This window comes from Accipiter gentilis, chromosome 28 (assembly GCF_929443795.1).
Source record: "Accipiter gentilis chromosome 28, bAccGen1.1, whole genome shotgun sequence".
Classification (NCBI taxonomy): Eukaryota; Metazoa; Chordata; class Aves; order Accipitriformes; family Accipitridae; genus Astur; species Astur gentilis.
The window spans coordinates 10,973,594-10,996,391 of record NC_064907.1 but is presented as its reverse complement, the minus strand read 5'-3'; the positions used below and the strand labels follow the sequence as shown (position 1 = coordinate 10,996,391).

The window sequence follows — 22,798 nt, the reverse complement described above, 5'->3', positions numbered from 1 at the left end:
AATTCTTAAAACTGACCTCTTTTATTTTGGCATATGCTTGACCCTTTGCACTTGCAGCAACAGCTAGAACCTCAGTATCAAAGATGAACCGAACAAAAGCTTTTAAATTGGACCAAAATATTAGCTGTGTGTTGCTCAAAGATGATATAATTTTCCAAGCCAAATCAAATGCTTCTATGCAGAGAGATTCCGATGAGTCCAGAAGCTGAAAAGAGAAGAACGAAGTGTTACATTTGACAAAAAACACGTCCAAAACTATTAGTATCATGCAGTTGTTTTACCTTAGGAACAAGGACTTTCATGCAGTCGAACACAGGTAAGACTTGGTCTGAAGGAAGAATAGTTAGGGCTTCTAATGCAGACTGTAGAAATTTTCTTGACCTTTCATCTGTAGATAATGACATTTCTGAAGTTTCTTCATACTCTTGAGCCAGTGTTGGAAATGAATTTAAAATGAAATGAAGGCAAATCCACTGGTCACGAACATAGCGTGCAACAATTTTCCCCCATCCTTGAGTTGTTTCTTCGCATAAGCTGCAAGAAGAGTATTATTGTTAAATATGTATTATATTATTTTATCCTGTACATTCTTGCTCCACCAGGAATAGCTTAACTGTACAAACTCACTGTACTTCAAGATGCTAAAATTTACACAGGTTCAGGGGGAGACTGGACAAGTTCATGGAAAAGAAAGTTTTTTCATCAGAGAAATACCAGTTCTGGGCTCAAACAGTCTCATTAGTCATAAACATCTGGGAGAGTTCAGTGGAAACATCACTATATGCTGGCTGTCTTTTTTTGTTACCCAAGTATTTGGTTTTTGGCCCTCAGGCTTGCTCTGGACTTCCCTTCCCCAACAGTAGAAAATTTCTATTTAAACTCGCTTGCATACATGCTATGGCTTTGTGCAGTGTATATATATTTAAGCTGGCATAAGGATAAGCAATGTTCAAAGCTAGCTCTGGTTTCATAGCACTAGACAACTGAGCAAAAGAACTTTCCATCTGATCAATTATGGCTGCTTTAATGTTCTATAACCTGAATGTTAAGACAAGAGAGCAAATGAATGAATAGTTTGTGTTCAGAATTCATTTTTATCTTGGCAAAAAGTTATCAAAGAATGGGAAAAGCCAGCATCTTAATCACTGTTCCATGCTAATCAAATTTATTCTGGAGAACTACTGAAGCTATAGCACAGACGTACCTACTTTTTTCTTCAATATACGATGGCTTCTTTAATACTTCATTGAATTGAAAAAAGGAAATAAATCTCTTCAGAGCATCCACAGAAGGCAGAGATTCAAGGTGTGCTTCAGGTTTCCGATGCATTATCTCACAAACTGCTGTAAGTGAAGCCATGCTAGCTACTTTTTTTATTTGTTCCTTAAGCTTTGGCTCCTAATCAAAATCAAATCATATATGAACAAACATGCACTGGTTTCTTCTAACATGCTACTAATAACCTACTGATACATTTCATAATCCTCCTACTTGTATCACCTCAGACATCATAAGGTAGCAACTCTGCATCCTTCTACTTCCTTATTTTCTTACCCTACACATAAGACACCTCTGCTTTGCTGGTTCAGTGCAATCAATCACAAATTGCAAGCATTGGAAAAAAGTATTAATCTTGCAAATTACGGTCACTTATTCATTAAGTGCAGGCACCTAGCACAACTATGATGGAACACTTCTATCTTGCCAGGTAGCAGTTTATATATACTGCTGGATAGCAATTAGAAAAGAAGATGCGGGTCCACGTAGTCAGAAACCCAATGCAACAAAACAGCTGAAATTCAGAACACCACATACTAACTGCCCCAAGAGGCTAAAAGATCACACCACCTACCATGACTATTTTGTGTGATAAATGCATATATTCAAAGAGGGGTGAAATACAAAGTCTCAATTAAAAAAAAAAAGGTCAATAAGCATATAGTTCCCTAATAGTATTAAAAGCTCAATGTTATTTAAGTATCTTCAAGTTACTTTCAGATGTATAGAGCACAGAAAAGATTCTTCTCATCTGTAATTACTCAGTGTTTTCTTTTTCCTTCTTAAACTGAAGACGTACTACATGTGCAACTGAAGAAATCATCATGACAATATAATTCCACTGAATTAAAAATAAGTTGGTAGAGGTCCCCAATGAACATGAAGTTTGAACCAGAAAAATGTTTACTTTGAAACTACTGGAATAACTATGCAATTTACATAACCAAAGGAAAAAAGTCTTGCTCTTTGTTTCCTTAGAAAAGTAAACCTAGCAAATCAAATACCTAAGATCTTCTAAAGTCTTACTAACTGTTCTTGAACAATAATTCAACCCAGAAGATACCAAAGATTATACTGCCCAACAAATCTTAATTTAAATCTCCTGCTTTTACAGAGGTTATTAATGTTTCTTTACCTTTTGAAATGCATCTATTTCAGATATACTGGCCTAATACATACAACTATGGGACAATAAAGATAACTATACAAAAAAGCCAAAGCAATGCTGGGTTCTGGAACTTCTGTTTCTGTTGCAGCTTGGAAATTCAACACATCACTAATACAAAAGGCATTTTCATTTAACAGTAACTTCCTCTGTAAGATTAGTTCATATTTGAGGAAAAAAGCTTTTGAGTACACATAGTCCATTATTGCAACTGAAGTTTTACTTTAGCTATATAGACTTCTTAAAAAAATGTAATATAAGAAAGCAAAAGTAGGAAAAATCTTAGCTACAAATATTTTATATTAACATTACACTGTCAACTAAAGACACGTATTTGTTAGGGAACATATATACATATTCACACAAACTTTTTGTGATTTTATACTATATTATATATAGTATATTTAGATTAATACGTATAATGAAATGTATTTGTAATATAAACATTTGTACATTTAAGTTACTGGCAGTATGTTTATGTAATTATTTATCTATAATCTAAATATTATAGAAGCATTACAAATAAAATATATTTTAATTAATATTTACTATTTACTGGTTTATTTTATATTAGTATTTACTGTTGTAAATAATGTTAAATTACCTCTTCACTATTTCTCTCCTGAAGATTACGAATAGATGCATTTGTGAGGGACAAAATGAAATTCTTGATAGATGGTACTTTCTTCCAGCTGACTTGCAAGCACAAGTTCACTATCTCTGGAATTAAATCTAAGTATAGATCACAACGATCCAGATCACCAACCTAAAAAAAAGGGAACAAAGGTAAACTAAAGCATTAAGAGGAAGAAACTTAAAAGAAAGAAAACCAATAGTAACAATCATAGAAGGAAAAACAACAGTAGCCACTGCAGTTGAACAACCTTTTCTTTAATTTGGGTTTTCTTTGTTTGCTTGTTTTGGGGTTGTTTTTTTTTTAATTGTTTTTAAAATCTTTTCAACTTACAGGTTCTTTCAGTTTTAGGGCTCTGGAGTACACCTTAGAAGAGACAGTGTGAAATTCTGAAAGAAATCTCCACTTCTTTTAATTGGTAAGTTTACGTATCTTCCCTTCCTGGGCCCAAAGGAATGCCACGTAAAAACACCTGAGCCAGCCCGAGTATCAGAAGCAGTGTTCAAAGCCAACTCTGATATCAGATCACAGCACAGCCACTGCACCCTGTACATAGACAACGGTGCACCCTGTGCTTCTTCCCCAACGACATTTTATCTCAGCTCTATCTTGCTTGTTTTATGGCTTTTGACTCTCGTATTTGCAACTTTTCTTCACATATAAAAACCACCTCCATATAAAGCTGTGCACTCAAGGAACCACAGGAAGAAAGAACTTTTCCTCCTTCAGTTTTGAAAGAAAATACACCTTTGAATTTTTACTGACTTTCAGACCCTGTTCTCCTGATTCAACTCTAACTTTTGCTTTGACGCAGGACCGCTTTTCACATCGATGTTCCATCACACTCATGTTTTGGTGACTGTCCACTACCAGATTTATTTTCTTTCTTTGCATTTCCCCTTCAATTTGTACTTTCCATACCATTTCTGAGAAAGTACCCCAGAGCCCCATGCTCCTCTCCAAGTTTCCACCCTTACAGAAACACATGCTTTTCTCTCCCCTCCAACTTACAGACTTTTTTTATTCTCCCAAACACAAGAAGCAAATGTGACTTCTGTTCATTATCATTTCTCCATAAAACCTTCTTCATGAAGCCTGAACAGGTTTTCTTTTCTAAACTCACTCTTCATCAATTAATTCTAAAAATGCCACTTCATGTTTTGTTCATCTCCTCATGACAGTCACGCCTTCCTTTCCAATCTTTCTGGTCGTCTCCATTCTTCTGAATAGTCTATCCAAATGTAGTCTACTAAATTAACAATCCTTAAACTGATGTCTTCTTTTTAAATGTCTGGTTTGGTTTTCTGCCTTTTATGAACCAAATTAAAGGTGACACAATTAAGGGCACAACTGAAAGAACTGTGAAGATCTTAGAACTTCGCACTTTCTCTTACTCCATATCCTTCTCTTGAAATCCCTAATCTATTTGCTTTCAAAGTTCCTACTTCAGATTTCACTGAGCTCTTGAGAACTAGCTTCCTTTTTAACTTCCACCAATCAGTCTTTCTCAAATCTGTTTTCTTCCAAGAACACCACCATTCTCAACAATATCACACACTAATTCCTCTTTCTCCATCTGGAAATGTCTGTAAATGTTTTGCTTTATATGTCTTGAGTCTTTTTATTTATATATGACTTGAAAGCTCTTCAGAGAAGGAAACATGTCCCTCCTCCTCTCTCTCCAAAAAGCACTGCAGTTCTTCGTTACATTCAACAGGGTATTTTTAAAGAAGTCAAACTCCTCTACCATCAAGTCATTTTGCTTAAAAAGTCATAGGTTTCTTTGGGGTATAAACTTACTGGCCACAGCAACATGCAAACAGTGGAAGCAGTCAATAAAGATGTTGGCCAAGCTGAGTACTAAAGTCTCCAAACTCCAAGTATCTTATGTCCACAACTGTACTAGTAGATACGATACAGTATAATACGATACTCATGATTTCTTCCCACACAATTTCTTTAGATTTGAGAAGAAACAAGCAATATGGACTACAGACACTAAACACTACTCCTCAAGATAGCTTTTTTTCCCTGTATTCTTACAGTGCCCATTCAAAAAAAGTTAACAGAAGTGTTTCTATGCAAATTGACTTTCTAGGTATTTAAGGATTTGATATGAAAATTAGGTAAATCAAATTAACGAGCAAAACCACACTGAGGTATGTCTCATAATTACTTACAGTGCTTAACTCATTTGTAGTAAGCCGTCGGAGAACAAATTCAAGAATACTCTCCACAGGCATCATGAGAGATTTCCAGATAAAAACCAATACCTCATCTGTGTGAAGGGGGGGGGGGGGGGGGGGAAGGGTATTAACATACAGAAATACAGTTTCCTTAAGAAATGTATTTTATATCATGATGATTTAATTAAGTTACAAAGTTATACAGTAATAAGTATTCAAATACCTAAGACTACCTTAAAACAGCTCTGTACCCTTTAGCAGTGTAAGCCATAGGGCTGAAAGAATCAAACCAGATGATATTCTTTCCTGAGATGTATCATGAATTAAGTGAACTAAAACCCACACAAGACCAGAATACCAAAGCATAATTTTCCAACTTTTAATGCACACTTTCATCCTATTCCCAACCCTCTGCACAAACAGCTTATTGATGAATTTACTCTTTCATAAAGAACAAAAGTTTCCATATCCAGCAATTAATTGTATGTGAGAAAAATGCAGTTATCCATTTTTAATATGTACAGAAGTGAAAACTGTTTCTTAGTTTAGGGGTTTTTTTGCTGTTTAGAAATAATTCAGATTTGGATATAGAGTAATCTCACAAGATTTCACTCAAGTAGCTTCCTGGCTTAGCACTGTAAATGAAAATACAAGGTTATAACACAAAATGTGATACTTTCTCTAGGAAAACCCTAGGATACAAAGTATACCGCATGTGCATAGCATTTCAAAAGAAAACACACAAGTTTATTATGCAAGGGAGGGAGGTCAGTCTGGTAAAATGTATTTAACAACAAAAGCAGTTCAATCTGTGCTTCAAGGGTAAGGGCTAGCTGAAAGCCAAAGTAGTAACGTATCAATATGAAAATGGAGTTAAAATACTCTGCATGACCTTCTTGTTTTAAACATATCAGTCATTAGTTTCAATATTCAGGACAGTTACCCAGAGGTTATATCTGCTGTTTTTTTCTGGAGTTGACCCCAAGTTATGCTTCAGGTACCAAAGTTATTATGAAACACAAAACCTTCAAAAGGTGGAAATATGAAGGGACATATTTCCAGAAGTTCCAAATGTATACAGTACTTACTTTCAATGTTATCTATTAAAATGGCTCACTGGACTGCATTTCTAATGCTTAATTTGTTTAGAACAGTTTAACTATGTCAGATTAACAGTTTAACTATGTCAGATTATCACATTTCATCATAAGTCTCAAATCACTAAAACATTTTCTGCAATTAAAATTCAGAAATTCTTCACATAAACATGTTGGACATAAAACCCCATTCACCACCAGTGGCTCTGTAACACTATAAAAAAATATTAGCAAGAACTTACTGTTTAAAAAGTCTAACAACTGTACAGACAGCAAAACCTGAAGAAACATGCTGCTGACTTCAGCATGCATGTCAGACATGTCTATCCCCATTAAAGTATTCTTAAATAAAACACTTCCCAGTTGTTACTATTTTTGTATTACAAGCTTGAATTCCTTTCTTCTCCCCCCCCATTTCATAATTTTCCATTTGACAGACAGGACTTTTCACCTCCTGTTCTATCAACACAGAAACAAAATTTCTGTATTTTACAGCATTACTCTTCCTGTCCCTCAGCACAGTCAATTCACAGCTGTGGAAACAAGGTTTATTACTTGGCTCTCCTGTGCAGGAGAAAGAAGCACAAAAACATCGTAGGAAATAATATAAGTAAAGTAACCCTTGTTTAACTTAACACAAAAAGACGTAATATTACAAGTCCAATTCTGAAAGCCTCTTGAAAGACTTCATGGACAACGAGCTGTACTGGAGTACCTATGGGGGCATTCACAGGGGTGCAGACACTGCGATGCTCAGTCTTGCCATACCTTAAGAACTCTGTTAGCAGTACTTAGCATGCTAAGTCTGGCACCAAAGTTCCCAAAGCTGGACCAATCCATTACATCTACATTAGCAAGCACATAAGCAAATAAGACACACGAGGAAATTATTTACAGAGTTCAAGTCTTGATACTAAAAACCTAACATGCACTCATGTGCTTTGTAAGGTTCTGCTTCAGGCTTGTTCTAGCCTCGTGCTGTAGACTGAATGCACGCCGACAGTTGGGGCACATCTTCCAGTTTAGTTTCATTTGAAGGAATCCAATTCAGCAGTTAAGAGACCATCCCGCAATAGAAACTACAACAGCCTGCATAAGTAGCGCTCATTATTTCAGGCAAACAGCTAAAATTCAAGAGGGGGTGAATGTATAAAGCTTATCCTCATTTTAAAAAGTGCATTTACTTCAGGGCTGCATTTAGACACCTTTATGAAACCTGGATGCAGAATCTGAAATATTCCCCCCCCCCGCCCCCCATAAGAGCCTAGATTTGTGGCCCCCACCCCCAAACTACTCTTGTATTCCATGTTATAAAAACACTGAAAAAAAAAAATCCTACAATAATCTGGGGAAGCAGAAACCAAATGCCAAGATCCTTCTTGTTCCAGTTCAGCATCCTAAGTCATGAAAATAATACTGGAATTTTTCATTTGCTCTCAGGAAAAAAATGTAAGTCTGTTCTGGTTACAAACTGACCAAGTTCTCACAAAAGGAGTAGTAAGGACTCATAGCTTTTGTTCAGGCTCTTCTGAAAGGCCTACAAGGTAAAGTGCTCAATCTGTGGGGGGCCAAAACTCCCAGACAGTCAGATCAGCAGGCCTGTGCTTAACTGGGCATCCCTTAACCTCCCTGCTTCTAACCAAGGTCAAACTAAGGCAAGTCAGTTAAGCATGCCTACTCAAATCAAGCCTAATACTGTGAAATAACAAGAGACATCCTGTCTTTTGCAGTCTAAACAGCATTAGCTGAGACAAAATTACCTAGCAGTCAACTCAGAAAACAGTATGTCCAGCAGGATCACTTTATACACTCAGGGAAGGCTCTGGCTGAACCTGTGGCAACTGGGCAGGGTTTCTGTACTAACTCCTTTCTGAAGTCTAAATGATTTATGGAATCCATACATTGGCAAAGAACAGGCCTATAAATATTTGCAATATAGTCACAGTCTCCAAATTTTAACTGCCTGCTAATCTAATCCTAATGGATAACAATTACTTTCTCAGAAGGCTTCTACATTCTCAATTCCCAGTCCTCGGGACACCTTCAGAAGAGTTCCTGTAGGACTGGACTCAGCTCAATTTCATAACAGATATGCCAGATTGACAACTTTTATGTTTACCACTTCTAGGCTAGTATTAATTTGACAATATAGCCTTAAAACAGTAGTACCTTAGTTTTAGTTAGACTATAATTAATATAAGACACAGTATACTGAAGATATCACTAACCATCTTGCGTATTGGAACATTTTAACGAACAGGTCTGCAATAACTTCAAGAGAAGCTGTAGGCTTTTATCTGTTTTCAGTGTTGGTATGTAAGCATTACTGCCAAGTTTCATCAAGACATCCAGAAGAGGGTTCAAGAAAGTCTCTAGTTCAATCCATTCTATGTTGCTTTTTCCACTACACAAAAACAAAAATTAAAAAGAAAGTCTTCTTCTGAGTATCTGCCTTAAGTGCTGAAGTCACTTATGGAAATAAATAGGACACACATTTCCAAGTCACTTAAGTATCTTTAGAAATGTTACCCAGTACATTTGCAGCAACAGTTGGACAAGGTCTAAGGAATGATCAGGCTGACCGAAAGTCTACAGAGAAAAATGGACAGCTTCCTGACTTGATCAGGTTTCTACCAGATCCTTCAGGAGTGAGGGGGTTGAAAAGGAGAGAAATGTAAAATAAGATATTTCATACTTACCTGTGTTTATTCTTCATCTGTTCCACGTCTGCAGCCAACAGAATCATTGTTGCGACAAGCTTAGCTTCAAACCAGTCAGGCATTAAGCAGTTTTCTCCTGCTTAAAGATATTTTAAGTTTTCCATAGTATTTGAGAAGTGGTATAACAACAATTAATGCTAACAAGAATATTACTACTAATTTTTTTTCATTCTTTTATATAGACATAAACTAAACTCAAACAGAATTGCTTTTCCTCTATGCCTCCAAGAGGCTGATCCCATTGGTCTCTATGCTGAAATCAATTTTAGGCATATATTATGTAGTAACTCCCAAAAGACTTTTCTATTGCTCCTAAAAATACATTAGCATATTCAAATGAAGTTAACCAAGAACATAATTCCACTGTGCTTCATCAGAAACATCAGCTGTCATTTTGACCAGCTGAACATTAACTAAAACTATTCTGCTGAAAGGAAATTGGAAAAAACCTAACTGAAGTTTCTCTTTCATCGATCTTTTATGCAGGACCACATCATCATACTTATAAAATTGTTTCTTAAATAGTAGTACATAAGCTGGTTTTAGGGGTTTTTGACAGCTATGTTTTTGGCTCTGGGAATTTAGAAAGCAAAACACACTTAGGAGGTCCAGTTCAAGCAGCTGGACATGGTTGATTTTTTTTTCCTCCATAGAGCTGCTTATAAGCTAAGATTCATATCAAACCAGGAAATTACAAACATCACTTTTTAGACGTGAAACACAGATGTTTGCCATGGAATTACAGATAATATAGCCCAAGGACTAAACAGACAAGCATCAGCGCAGCACTAAAATTGAGTATTAAGGCTTAACTTTCAATTAATACTGCAGGACTGTATTTTATGAAGGAAAACCAGAATTAGAAAACAAAGTTCAAACTTAATAATCACGAATACCACAAATTGGATAGAATTGGAATAGGTACAATATAAAGAAACAAACAACTCCTGTAAAATCCAAAGGACTTTGTTTGAATTATCTTCAAAATCTTTTTTTATTAATAAACATTTAACTTACTTTCAGATGCTGGTGTCTTAAGGTACTCCCCCACAAGACTGCGTACATATTGACATAATGATGTTGTCTCCTGATGTTCAAAATCAGAGGTTGTAGACTTTCTGAAGCATCTGTCATTCACTTGCAACCAACTGCAAAGCTAAATTAAAACCAGTATGTTACTACTTAAATACATCTGTCAGCTGCATACTGACATTACCAACATAACAACAGCACACTAAAGCACTGTTAAACATGAGCTGTTACATCAACAAATCCACACTGTGAAGGTGTTCATTAGCAGACTATTCCCTTCTAACTAACACGGAAAAAGGTTCTTCCAGAGAGTAATTCAGAGCACCCACAAAAAGATCATTGGCACCAATATAAGAAAAAACATAGCTCTTAAAAATAAGCAAGAGTGGTAAAAATTTCCTTATCTCAAAAGAGATTTCCCACAGTCAAGTGTTATCTAGCAAGACCCACTTTGGGTTTGTTTTTTTTTAAAAAAAGCTTTTATGCCAAAAATCAGTGGAATAAGATGAAATGTATAGTATACTTAACAAGAAGACACTATGCAAAAAATAATTTTATCATTATATTGCTCTACAACTAACCAAAAGTTATGGCTACGTATTCAGCTGGCTCCAGTATATCCTACATACAAAATTATTTCTTCTTTGAATTTTTTTTCCACAGCATTTTGCATCTTGCAAAGACATAAAACATATATCCTGTGGAAATTTAAAATTTATGATCTCACTGTACATGGTAGGCACATTTTTCCCTTTGAGATTACCCTGTTATTTCTGTCAGTGCTGGGTTCCTCCAAGCAACATGCAAATCAGAGGCAGCTCTTACACAATTTTTTTTTGGCCTGTATACTGGCCCATTCAGAGTCTCAGGATCCACATTATCTTGGACAGTGATTTCAAAACTAAAAGAAAGGGAAAACATGCACCATACTAGCAGACTACCCCTCTAAAGATAGAATAAACTTACAAAATAGCATTCTTTTCCATCAAATGCAATTTTACAACAGATAGTTGAGGGGAAATTAGGGGGAAGTAGCCATCAAGAGAGTATATATAATATACAGAAATTAACTGCCTGTAGAATCCGATGAGCAAGAGCAGCTCCAGCTGAGGATGTTACATCCACCTGGTATCCTTAATAAAAGAAAAGAGAAAAGCCCAAGTCATGGCTCTGTGGATTCCACAAGGTGCCCTGCTTCACACTCTCTCCATGAAGTTACCGGCCACGTAGAGTAAGGGTGGATCCCTGATGGGATAGATTACAGATACCAGTACAGTGTTACCAATAGCAATTTTAGTTCCTACCATCATGGCAAAGGATGCAGAAGACTAGGACTCTGATGAACACACAGAAGTCTCTTAAAGGACCAGTATTCAGGGACCAAAAGTCCAAGTAAGACCTGATTCTGATTTGCATTTCAATATGGTTACACCCAACAGCTGCAATACCGAGATGAACTCTAAGAAACGCAATGAACTGGGGCATATGAGCTCTGAAGGAGTTCAAAGAAACCTCAGCCTCGAGAAAGAGCTGCTTTTTCTGCAGAACTGAGGATTTCTGCTGAAGAAAGAAAAAGTCCTATTTTTCTCTTCACCCACCTTACTTTACCTTCAAACACCTTAGAATTCTTCCACTATGAATCTGCTTAATTTGTTTAGGGTTAACACTAACACCTCCATAGCATTAAATAAATAAATAAATAAATCACAGCTTTCAAGTGAAACATAAATCCCTCAGGACTCCACATACAGAAATTGCAGAATGTACCAATGCAAAAGTAGCTAACTATTTACATATTAAATTAGCAATAATAAAACATGCATTTGTATAGGTATTAAAAAATGTCTGATGAACATAAACCCAGCTTCAGTTCTCACCTCCATCCATAACACAGTATCTCTCCTTAGGGATTCCTCTGGTCTAAGGGACAGAAGAAAGCTTGAAACTTCTGGGAGGGACACTTTCTCCTGAAGAAATTAATCAAGATACAATAGTTGCCAATGTAATATACAACAGATACCATCTATATAACAACTCAAGAAGTTTGCTGTCATCTGGCAAAAGTTTCAGAAACTGACTTTTTCCTTTCCATGACACAGACTCATTTTTGCCTCGTTAGGACCAACTTAACTTTACCAAGGAACACAATTTAATCTTCCCAAGTATTAAAATCTATCTGAAAGTTAAGGAATGACTAGAAGAATAGTGCTACTCACAGATGACACCTTTTAAATGAATGCACATAATTAAGAGACACTGGTAAGTACTATTTCTGTATTTCCAAAAGGAAATTCTGCTCAGACAAGTTTCTGGCCATAACACAGAACACAGAAGACTGTCTGCTCATCTAGAAAGCAAGCATGTCATAAGACAACCAAAACATGAATACTTTAACTACTGAATAATTAAGGTCTTGCTATTTCAACATTAACAGTAGTTTTATCTTTCTGGTATCATGAATACTTTTATTCTCTTTGGTATTTCAGGAAGGTCCATTTAGTTTCTGTCTGTTAAAACCTGAGTTTATACAGTGGATATAATAATATAATACTATTCCGTAGCTACTGCATGAACACCCTACAAGAAAACATCAACTAATAAAAGGCAATGAAAAAAATACATCTTACAAAAACCAAAGTTAACAGAAGCATACCCAAACTTACACATAGCACAATTTTTAAGTAGTCACTAAAAGAAATGGCAAATCCAGCAAAATCACTTGTTCCCTGTTGTATTTAGCAATTTTTTGACCACTGTTTACCCTGTAAAAGTGTTTAGTGTATTTCTACTACACCAGGAAGAAAACAAACAAAACCAAACTCACCACATCTGTCAAACGCATAGCTGTTTGAAGGAGATAGCACTGAGCAGCTCCACGCAACAAAATCTGATGTGTAATCATAGTACACTGGAGGACATCTCTGGAAAGAGGAAATATATGCACTGAAGAAAACACACGCTTAGGAAGTTTAAACATTAATAATTAGCAAATACATGAAAATCATTTTCAATATATGAGATTGTATTTAACAAACATATTCTAAGTATAACACCATCATTGCCTGATCAGACAGCAAACAATCCAGAACCAAGACCACTGCTACATGTACTTTCAAAAACTGATATTAAAACTTGAATAAGCATATACCTGACAAAACAAAAAGCATGGGAAGGGGGGCCAAAACGAAACCAAAACTAAAGGAACAATCCCCATGATCACATCAGTTCAAACTGATAATTTAATATTTACATATCTATCTGTAACAAATACAGAAATGAAATGTTTGCCATCAAATTCTCTAGCACAAAACTGAAAGAAACCTTCAGTCATCTTTTATCAGCAGAGGTGTGTCTGACTTTTTTTTTTTCTCTTTTTTTTGGTAAACTACTTTTATCCAATATTCCTTCAACCTTCAGTAAGATTTTCCTTCAAAGCTCAAATTTTATTAAACTGGAATAACGACTGCATATTAAACTGGAATAATTTTTAGTGGCTCTATGAAGTGAAAGCAGACACTTTAGGAAGCATCAGTGTGATTAAGGACAATACGCATGCCAAGAACTTTTATCTAGCCTTTTATTTATATGTCTTTCAGTTTTCAATTTTATGGGCTGTCCCCTGATACAGCCTCAACTGCCATTAAACAAGGTTTTAATGTAATTAGAAGAAAAGAAATTGTTTGATATATCAGCTAGGAAATATGGAAGACCAGGGAAAAACAATGCCAAAAAAGAAGCAATGACAAAGGTCTGAGATGCAAAATACTCATTTTTTAAGTCACACAGAGATATAAACACATTGGTTCTTAAATTGCTTTCCTCTGTTAATTAGGACATAAAGGAGACAGAACCTTCCATTCCCATGCACAAATACCACATCCTCCCAGATGTAACAACCATGAATTAAATCCTGGCTCTCCAAATGTTCAGCACATTTCTTTATAAGTCCGTAAGAACACAATGCAGTGTACGTTTTACCTTAAAGCATGAAGTCCTTCAGCGCCCAGTACTTTGCACGCTGGGATATATGCCAGAGCCATAGAAAGAAACAAAATGGGAACAGCACACCAATGCCTACTTGTCATCTTCTGAATGAATTTTAACAGGAAACTACCTTAAGATAAAAGTAAACAAAACAAACAACCCAAAGTGATTTCTTGTTGTCCAATGCATTTAAATGACACAGACCACAGCAGGAGAGTTATGATCATTTCTGGAAGTTAAATGAAAGCCAACAGAATAATTTCCTGATTATTTCAATGAAAAAAGTGCATTCTAAAAGAAGTCTGTCAGTAAGGTAGTATGACAAGGAGACAAACAGAAATAAACCTAATTTTGGCTTTGGTGATCTGCATTATTCACCATATTCAGTAATGTAATTTTAACTCTGACTGTTTGAGTACTAGGCAATGCCTTTTTTAAGCTGCTAGTCAGTCCATGATGACAGACCAAAGTACACGGCAACTCAACTAGTTTAATGGATGCTGGCATTGCCAAAGCAAGCCCCAACAAGAGACCACAGCTACAATTTCTAGAAACAGGTCACCAAGTCTCAGGGTTGCTAATCACAGACCCTCCATGTTGTGATAAAAATATATCTGCCTTGGGACAGGGCAGAGAAATAGGACATATATGGCATTACAAACATGCAAGGTGTTTCCTACCAGAATATGTACCTGTAGATACAGGATACTGAACGGAGCTGGTTCTACTCTTATTTAATCCAGTTAGACCAGATATTAAATTCTGGTCTGTCAAAGGTTGCTCCTTCTTTTCAGCATGCACTAACACCAAAGTTTGCAACAAGCTCAGAAATCTTCCTCCATCCAAGCTCACAATAAAAGAATCCTTATTCAGCTTCTGCTTCAGCAGTTGGACCAGCTCTTTTGAATGCCTAATTACATAGTCATGACTAAAGAAGTCAGGCAGATAGGTTAAAAAAAAAAAACAAAAAACAAACACGAATTAAAAAACCCACACCATGACTCCCCAAAACAAACAAAAAGAATAGTTCTAAAGATTTTGCTCAGCAGTCTTATCTATGCTGACAAATAAAGAAAAAAAGAATCTGCAAATACTGTTCACCTTCAGAACTTAGGAGTTTATTTTATTAATAAAAAAAGTAAGTCTGCTTCAGTTTGCCCCTAAAACAATTTTGTAGCTTAATACTGCAGCATCCCTCAAAGCCTCTGAAGAACCCTCTCTTCTCTGGAAACTTCACTGCCACAAGTAGAACTACTCCTTTTTTCTCAGAAGTAATGTAGAAAAATAGTGGCAAATTTTTACATGAGATACAGAAAAGGGGCCCATAGTTCTTATTTGGTTTCTGTATTTAAAAAAAAGGTAATGGTGGAATTGAAACATACCTTTTTCTTCCTCTGGAAGAAGCATGATATAAGTAGCCAAAAACTTCTGTAGCCTCATTCCCAAAGGAGGACAGGCTCCCATTAGCTGACCTGGAGTCCTGTTGGGTTTTAAAACATCAAATACACAATGGATACGTTAACAGCCAAGAGTAGGATTGCCCTAAACTAAAACAAAGTGCAGTTCAGTGGTTAATTCACTGCAGACTGCTCCAACAGGCCACAGAGATGGAGTGTATCAGCTTGCATCCTCCACTTACCCCAGTATTCCAACAGCACCCAGCAAACACACAGAAGACACGGACAGTCACAACAGCATGACTCTACTTGGCCACCTACAAGGACACGGTGGCAGCACACTCCAGCATTCAAGCGCGGCCTCAATTCAAGTTACTCAGGGGTGAGAGCATCTTATATCAAGCCCATAGTAAGAAACAGCACTGACAGTTCAACCCTGTGCCTGCATCCACAGAATGACACAGGCCTCTGGGAGCAGGCTGCCAAGGCCCATGGGAGAAGATCAGTGGTATGCAGCGGGGATGCAACCAGTCTGATCTGGAGAACAGTGCAGAAAAATCACCTACACAAGTGTGCTAGAGAGCAAGGATTTCTCCCTGGAACAGGTTATAAACTCAGGATAAACAAAACCACTGACCAGCACAGAAACTTTTAAAAGTAGAGATGCAAGAAACACTCCACAAGACCAACAGAGACAACCAGAAGTCTCAGGATCCTGGCTATCAAGGATTAGCATCAGACAGTCATGAGATTTTAGTTTTCTCTCACACAGCTTGACGTTAACCTAACAACTTTGTATATTCTTGGTATACTCAAACATGAGCCTCCTCTACACATGCCAACACATGCCACTAGAAATACAGAAGCTAAGAGAGAAAATTATGAAGCATTGATCCAACACAGCTCTAACATACACACTGAAACACGCAGCACTTGCTTCAGATTTCCTGTCCGCGTATGCCCATGGAAAGCATACCACAGCCAGCTAATTGAGATGAGAAATGCTAACTGCTGCAAGAGCCCAAAGAAGTCACATTTGTCCTGACACGTTTAGGTGAAACAACCTATTTTGACTACACTTTACCCAGAATCACCCAATCCAAACTGCTCACCAGTTTAATAAGCGACAGTCACATTCTGTGCTGCCCCCACTGAAAAAAGAGCATCAAGAGACAGTATCACCTTTCCTAGCTGCCTAGCAAGGTCAGCCAGTCAACGCTCCTCCAACATCGCTCTGAACTGAGTTTCAGATTGCTAGCTGAATCACCCAAGCCACTGCATCTGGCATAATGCCGAGTGTATGAAGCGCATTCAGCACTTTATTCCCCGTTCTCAGTACTCTCCATGCAAGTATCACAAAGGACTGAATGCCATCAGTACACTGAATGTATAGCAACTTACAACTCCTCAAACTTTTGTGTGTCCTTTACGTATCTACACCAAGAGAGGCTACTGTCATCTGTTGACTGCAAATAGTCTCCTGTGAAAAAGTATTAATTTCCCAAAAGATAACCAGGCACTGCCAAAAACCCACTTCAATCAGTTATGAATTGGCAACAATCAGAGCAGCCCCTTCTTTCTGCGTGGCAAAAAAATGAGGAGGTAAAAAAATACTTCACTAAGTTATTCATTTATCATATTTCCAAATCAGTATTTTAACACAAGATGTAAAACAGGACCTTGAGGCACCCCTATGTTGCTATTACTAGGATAAAACTGAACCTACTTCATCTTGCTCACAGTCACCCACCTTTACTGAAAAACTCACTACCTGTCACTGAGTTTAGCAGCACCATTTGTTTATTAATATGTTTTCCTTTATCCAAGATTTTACTCACATACTCAAACCAGTATATTATGAGTATACATATACATAATCAATACATTTTAAAAAAGAAGTAATTCAGTGGCTTACCTGCTATAGAGGGAACTTTCTGAGAGAGCATCCATTAATGGTCCAATAACAAACTGATAAAAATAAACAAGAACAATGGCTACATGTACGCTTGCAAGGCACTATTACATAGAGGCTAATTAGACTTATTTCACTAGACTTTAAAAGGATAGAGTCAGAAATTAGAGAATACTCTTGCTAGTAGTAAATAGTAGGAGCAAAATGAGGAGCAAACTAAAGAGAAGAGGAAGAAGGACAATAAACAAGCGAAGCAATTTTTTCACTAGGTACATTTCACATTTTCACAGCATTGTGAAAGGTGCAGGCAAGTAAGAAATCCTTTCGGGAAACAGATAGAGGAAAGATATTGAAACATGAAATAAAAGAAAGACTTCGGCCAACACAAGTAGAAAGATTTAGGGCACGTTTTAAGTTTGACTGGATTTCAAGTTAGTCATCAAGAAGCTGGCTTTATTTGTATAAATCAGAAACGTTAAACTCCGAGGGCAACGCTCCTTCTACGAAGGAGAGAAGAAATAATAGCGTCATATAGATCATTCCTTACTACAGTGTAGGCCAGTTGGCGAGTCAACCTACATATGATACTAACACAAAAAAAAATTTAAGAACTTTAAACTTACAATATTTCTTCCCACATATGGAATCTTTTAAAGTGTAGTTTTTAATGGGATACAGTAATATACTGATTATACTACAGAGACATTCACCTCCTCATAGGTTTACCTAGCAATGGATCTTCAAAAATCCATCCTTGAGTAGGAGACAATATGCACAGACTTGAAGTCTTTTGACCAGGTTTATCCAAGACACTGTTCAATCAATTAAATAATAATTTTGGAGAGGTTCAGAGGGCTCTGAAAATCTGAAGCATCAATCACCCCAGAGAATTTCACCTTTGGTAACTAATCTCAACAAACTGGGAGCCAACTTTAACTAGAAAGCGTTAGTTTGTGCCCTGGTTTTGGCTGGGATACGAGTTGATTTTCTTTCTAGTAGCTGCTATAGTGTTATGTCCTGGGTTCAGTATAAGTACAATGTTGATAAAACACTGATATTTTCAGTTGTTGCCAAGTAGTGTTTACACTCAGTCAAGTGTTTTTCAGCTCCTCATACCCAGCCAGCAAGAAGGCTGGAGGGGCACAAGAAGTTGGGAGGGGACACAACCAGGACAGCTGACCCAAACTGGCCAAAGGGGTATTCCATACCATGTCATGTCACATCCAGTATATGAACTGGGGGGAGTGGGGCTGGGAAGGATCACTGCTTGGGAACTAACCGGGCATCGGTTAGTGAATGGTGAGGAACTGCACCGTGCATCACTTGTTTTGTATATTCCAAGCCTTTTATTATTATCATTGCCATTTTATCATTATCATTTTCTTCTTTTCTGTTCTATTAAACTGTTCTTATCCCAACCCATGAGTTTTACTTTTTTTTTTTCTTCCCAGTTCTCTCCCCTATCCCACTGGGTGGGGGGAGTGAGTGAGCAGCTGCATGGTGCTTAGTCGCCAGCTGGGGTTAAGCCACAACAGTTTGAAGTATGGGAATGACTGACTGCACTCAAAACCACATTCCCTCTAGCCTGGCCATTTTTCAAGTAATTATATATTTGACGCCACTTACAAATGTTGCTATCACTTGCACAGCTAAGTAAGAGGGTATTTTTACAGAACATGGCTAATTCCAACACTATTAAGGCAAGTAGTGTTAAGATATATTACAAATTAGAACATCTGTTCGTTCTGGCTAGTAACAGTAACATCCTTACCTCCGAAAAACCAAGTGAATTTGGAAGATGCTTTGTTTCATAAAGCTCCAGAAAATGAAGAATGCCTTCCTTTGTCAATGTTTTATTCTCGCTCTCAAACATTCGTTTATAAATGCACATGTGCCATGATGGGTGAAACAACCAACAACCTGTTAGAAAAGCAAATTCTTCTAAACTGACACAGAACTGACAAGTGACACATTAACATATTAACACACAACATACTGACATTCTGGACAATATCATAGTCAATTCACAGGATATTTCAAAAAGATGACTATACATATTAGATTTATAAGAATCCCCTGCTAAATCTCAAATACAAAAAAAAAAATTAACATGGCTTTCAAATATTACCCTCTAAATTTCAGTAGTTACAAACTAAAATGACCAACAAGTGGAAAAACCACATCCTTTTTGCTGCAACTGTCCTCATACTAACATCGTATTCACCTGCAACTCTCACATTGTCTTCCCCCTTTACAAATCTCTTAACGTCTTGCACTACCTAATTAGTTGTGCTTCACTTTGCCCTACAGAGTATGACATTACATCCTTCAACATGCCGTCTCAGCACTCATTTTATTTCTTCTCCCCCCACTTCCAATGAGTTGGGTTTTATTCTCGCTTTTACAGAGTCGTGCAGGTGACTTGGCTCACATGACCCCACTCCAAGAACCTCTGGCTTTATTTTATTTTCACCTTATCTGAAGTAAAGCAAAATGTAGTGGAAAAGCACCATTTAGTTGGGTTTGCTGACAGAAAAAAATATTTCAAGATAACACAGTAAGCAATAAGCATATGCTAGGATTTCTTCTTCTCAGAGCAGAGCAGCACTGCCTATGCACGTTTGCCAAGCAACTTATGCATACAGCAGACCCAGAAAAACTGGAATAGCCATCCAGAATGGCTGGCTAATTTGAGAAACAAAACATAACAAAAAGCTGCTACTAAAATGGGGGTGGAGGGGGGTGGTGGTGGTGATGGGGTGACTTAATTGCCTAATATTTAGGAGATGTTTCAGAAGAAGTTACGTCTTACCTTTTTCCCCTGATATAGCATGCTCATATAAACTGTTTAGTTTTGGTAGTACTGGCTTTATGACATGGATCTGAAATGCAAATCAGACATAAGTAGTCAGTTTATATCTCAAACCTAGGGACGAGCACTTAATCATGGGCTAGAATTTACTATCAATAGCATTAATATAATAATTGACAGTGCAACTGCATTTAAATAAACCTGCAACGTCTGTGCATCTGATGCCGGCGCTTGGTATGCAACACTCAAATCGTAGTTTAGCACTGAAGAAAAACTGTTACTTCCATGCTGCTGTATCACAAGAAAAATACTTCGTAATAACCAACCACTCTATTCATCAAAAATATAATAAAACCAGCACAAATCTCTGAAACTAAACGTTTTGGTAAATACTTTTTCTCTCAGTTGGAGGACAATTATGTCCAAACGAAATAAAAAAACTACAAAGAGGTAGTCACAGCTAACGGTTAACATCACAATACCAGACCATTACGGAAGCCTGGAGTCAACAGGAATCTTCCTGCCAAGTACACTGGACACTGAGTCAAAGCGGGTAATTTTCATCCAGGGCCACAGGTGCTTTGCTTTACCATACAGAAGTAGTCCCCTCTGCTGAAAACAGGGTATGAAGTTGCTGTAGCCTGATTTTCACTAAGAAACAGGGTACCTGTGGCCTGGCAATAAGCTGCAACCCAGGTTCCTCCTCCTTAGTTCAGTCCCCTGTTTTAACCAGAACGATTTCAAAGACAGAGTTCCGAATTTATTCCAAATGAGCTACCCGTTTCAAGTCTTTAAAATCCGAAATAAACATACTCCCGTTAATGCTTACTTGGATACCCTCCGCCCCCAAAGGTGTAAATATTTTACCCCGTAGCAGTATTTGCGGTCCACGTGCCAGAAGCAAGGCATCGCCTACAAACCACGGCAGGCGCAGATTCCCACGGCGCTCCTACCTGGTTTCCTTCCAAAGTTTCCATGATCAGAATGTAAGTTTCCCAGAACTGCATAAGTTTCTCGTCCTTCTCAGCAGACCACCAAAACAGGCTCGACTCTAACAACCACCAAAGAGAAGAAAACCGCTTTTCTCCCCACCGCCGTTCAGAGTCCGGGCGGAGAACCGCCCCCCCCCCCCCCCCGCCCGGTCCCCGCCGTACCGTCTCCGCCGTCCGCGGGGCAGCGCAGCTCGGCCCGCTGCCCGCCGCTGAGGTCCAGGGCTCTCTTCAGCAGGTAGCGGGCCCGCTTCCGACACAGCCCGTCCCGCTCCGTCAGACCCTCCTGCACCAGCCGCCAGAACCGCGGGCACAGCCGCGCGTCCGGCCCCGACCCCGGCGGGCCCCGCGGCAACACCGCGTCGGCCAGGGCGCTCAGCGCCAGCAGCGCCCGCCCGGCCCGCGGCGGCCCCCCCCCGCCGCCGCCGCCGCCGCCGCCGCCCAGCAGCCCCTCCCAGACTCGCCTCAGAGCCGCCGCGTTGCCGCCCAGCGCCGGCAGCAGCCGCCCGGCCACCAGCGCCGCCGCCGCCTCGCCCTCCCCTTCCTCCCGCACCAAGGCCAGCGCCGCCGCCACGCACCGGGCCACCAACGCCGGCTCCTCCAACCGCGGCGCCGCCGCCGCCAGCGCTTCCACCGCCGCCTCCGCGCCCGCCCCGCCGCCCGCCGCCAGCTCCGCCAGGGCGTCGCGCGCCAGCCGCGCCGCCAGCGGCGCCCCGCACAGCTGCACGCAGTACCGCAGCGCCCCCCGCGCCGCCCGCGCCAGCCGCAGCCGCTCCCCGCAAACCGCCCCCCCTGCCGCCGCCGCCGCCTCCCCGCCGCGCAGCAGCGGCCGGCACCGCTCCAGCGCCACCTCCCAGGCGACCCGCCGCAGCGCCTCCTCGGCCTCGCCCGGCGGCGTCCCGCCCGCGACCAGGCGCTGGAGCAGGAGGCGCAGCGCCTCCGCGCGCTCGGCGGAGAGCGGCGCGCAGACGGCCCGCAGCAGCGCGCAGGGATCCCCGCAGCGGGACAGCAGCGCGTCGGCCAGCACCACCTCCATGCTGCGGGGCGGAGGGGAGGGGAGCGGAGCGGGCAGCGACGCGCCTGCGCAGGCGGGAGCGGGCGGGGCCCGGCCTCCTGCGCGGCGCTGAGGGGCGGGAGGCGGTGAAGCGTCTTGCCTCGCCTCGCCTCGCCTGAGGCACCTCGGCCGCCTCAGGCGCCTCGGGCGCAGAGTCGCCGCCCGCTGGCGGGTGGGACGGGCAGGTCCCGTGGGTCGACCGGTCGTGGAAGTGCCGCGAGCGTGGTGGCCGTCGCGCCAGGGCTGAGGAGAAAGCGCCGGGAAAGCTCTGGTTGCCGGGGCGGCGCGGTGCCCGCGTACCCCCGCAGGCCTGCACGGGGACGGCTGCCTGCATCCCTGACGCACGTTTCCAGTTGTCTCGGCCGCTGCGCAAAGCTTGAGCCCCTTGTGTGTTCTCACGGGCTGAGCAGAGGAAGGCCTAACGTGTCTTGGGTGCCAGCGCCGCGTTCGAGGCGGTGAACTTCCTTCGCTGTGTGTCTTGGAAGCCCTCGTCACGCTTCACGCACCTTGCAACGCAAGGCGGAGCAGCAGTAATACA

The 22,798-nt window shown here is 39.9% G+C and overlaps 1 protein-coding gene across 3 annotated transcripts in view; it reads right to left on the bottom strand.

The window, feature by feature from the left end:
• TARBP1 (TAR (HIV-1) RNA binding protein 1) overlaps positions 1 to 22,267 on the bottom strand; it is a 39,660-nt gene extending 17,393 nt beyond the window's left edge. For 2 of the 3 annotated variants that reach the window (XM_049830814.1, XM_049830816.1), the window contains exons 1-17: positions 21,372 to 22,267; positions 21,171 to 21,268; positions 20,218 to 20,287; positions 19,177 to 19,325; positions 17,409 to 17,461; positions 15,479 to 15,576; positions 14,091 to 14,226; positions 12,937 to 13,033; positions 11,990 to 12,079; positions 10,098 to 10,236; positions 9,060 to 9,159; positions 8,589 to 8,764; positions 5,258 to 5,355; positions 3,048 to 3,209; positions 1,205 to 1,398; positions 282 to 534; positions 17 to 205 (exon numbers count right to left, since the gene is read on the bottom strand). In XM_049830814.1, the coding sequence (XP_049686771.1) occupies positions 17 to 205; positions 282 to 534; positions 1,205 to 1,398; positions 3,048 to 3,209; positions 5,258 to 5,355; positions 8,589 to 8,764; positions 9,060 to 9,159; positions 10,098 to 10,236; positions 11,990 to 12,079; positions 12,937 to 13,033; positions 14,091 to 14,226; positions 15,479 to 15,576; positions 17,409 to 17,461; positions 19,177 to 19,325; positions 20,218 to 20,287; positions 21,171 to 21,268; positions 21,372 to 22,242 (2,973 nt within the window). In that variant the 5' untranslated portion in view covers positions 22,243 to 22,267. The remainder of the gene's footprint in view (positions 1 to 16; positions 206 to 281; positions 535 to 1,204; positions 1,399 to 3,047; positions 3,210 to 5,257; positions 5,356 to 8,588; positions 8,765 to 9,059; positions 9,160 to 10,097; positions 10,237 to 11,989; positions 12,080 to 12,936; positions 13,034 to 14,090; positions 14,227 to 15,478; positions 15,577 to 17,408; positions 17,462 to 19,176; positions 19,326 to 20,217; positions 20,288 to 21,170; positions 21,269 to 21,371) is intronic. The other variant, XM_049830815.1, reaches the window with a different exon arrangement.
• Positions 22,268 to 22,798: the final 531 nt, after the last annotated feature.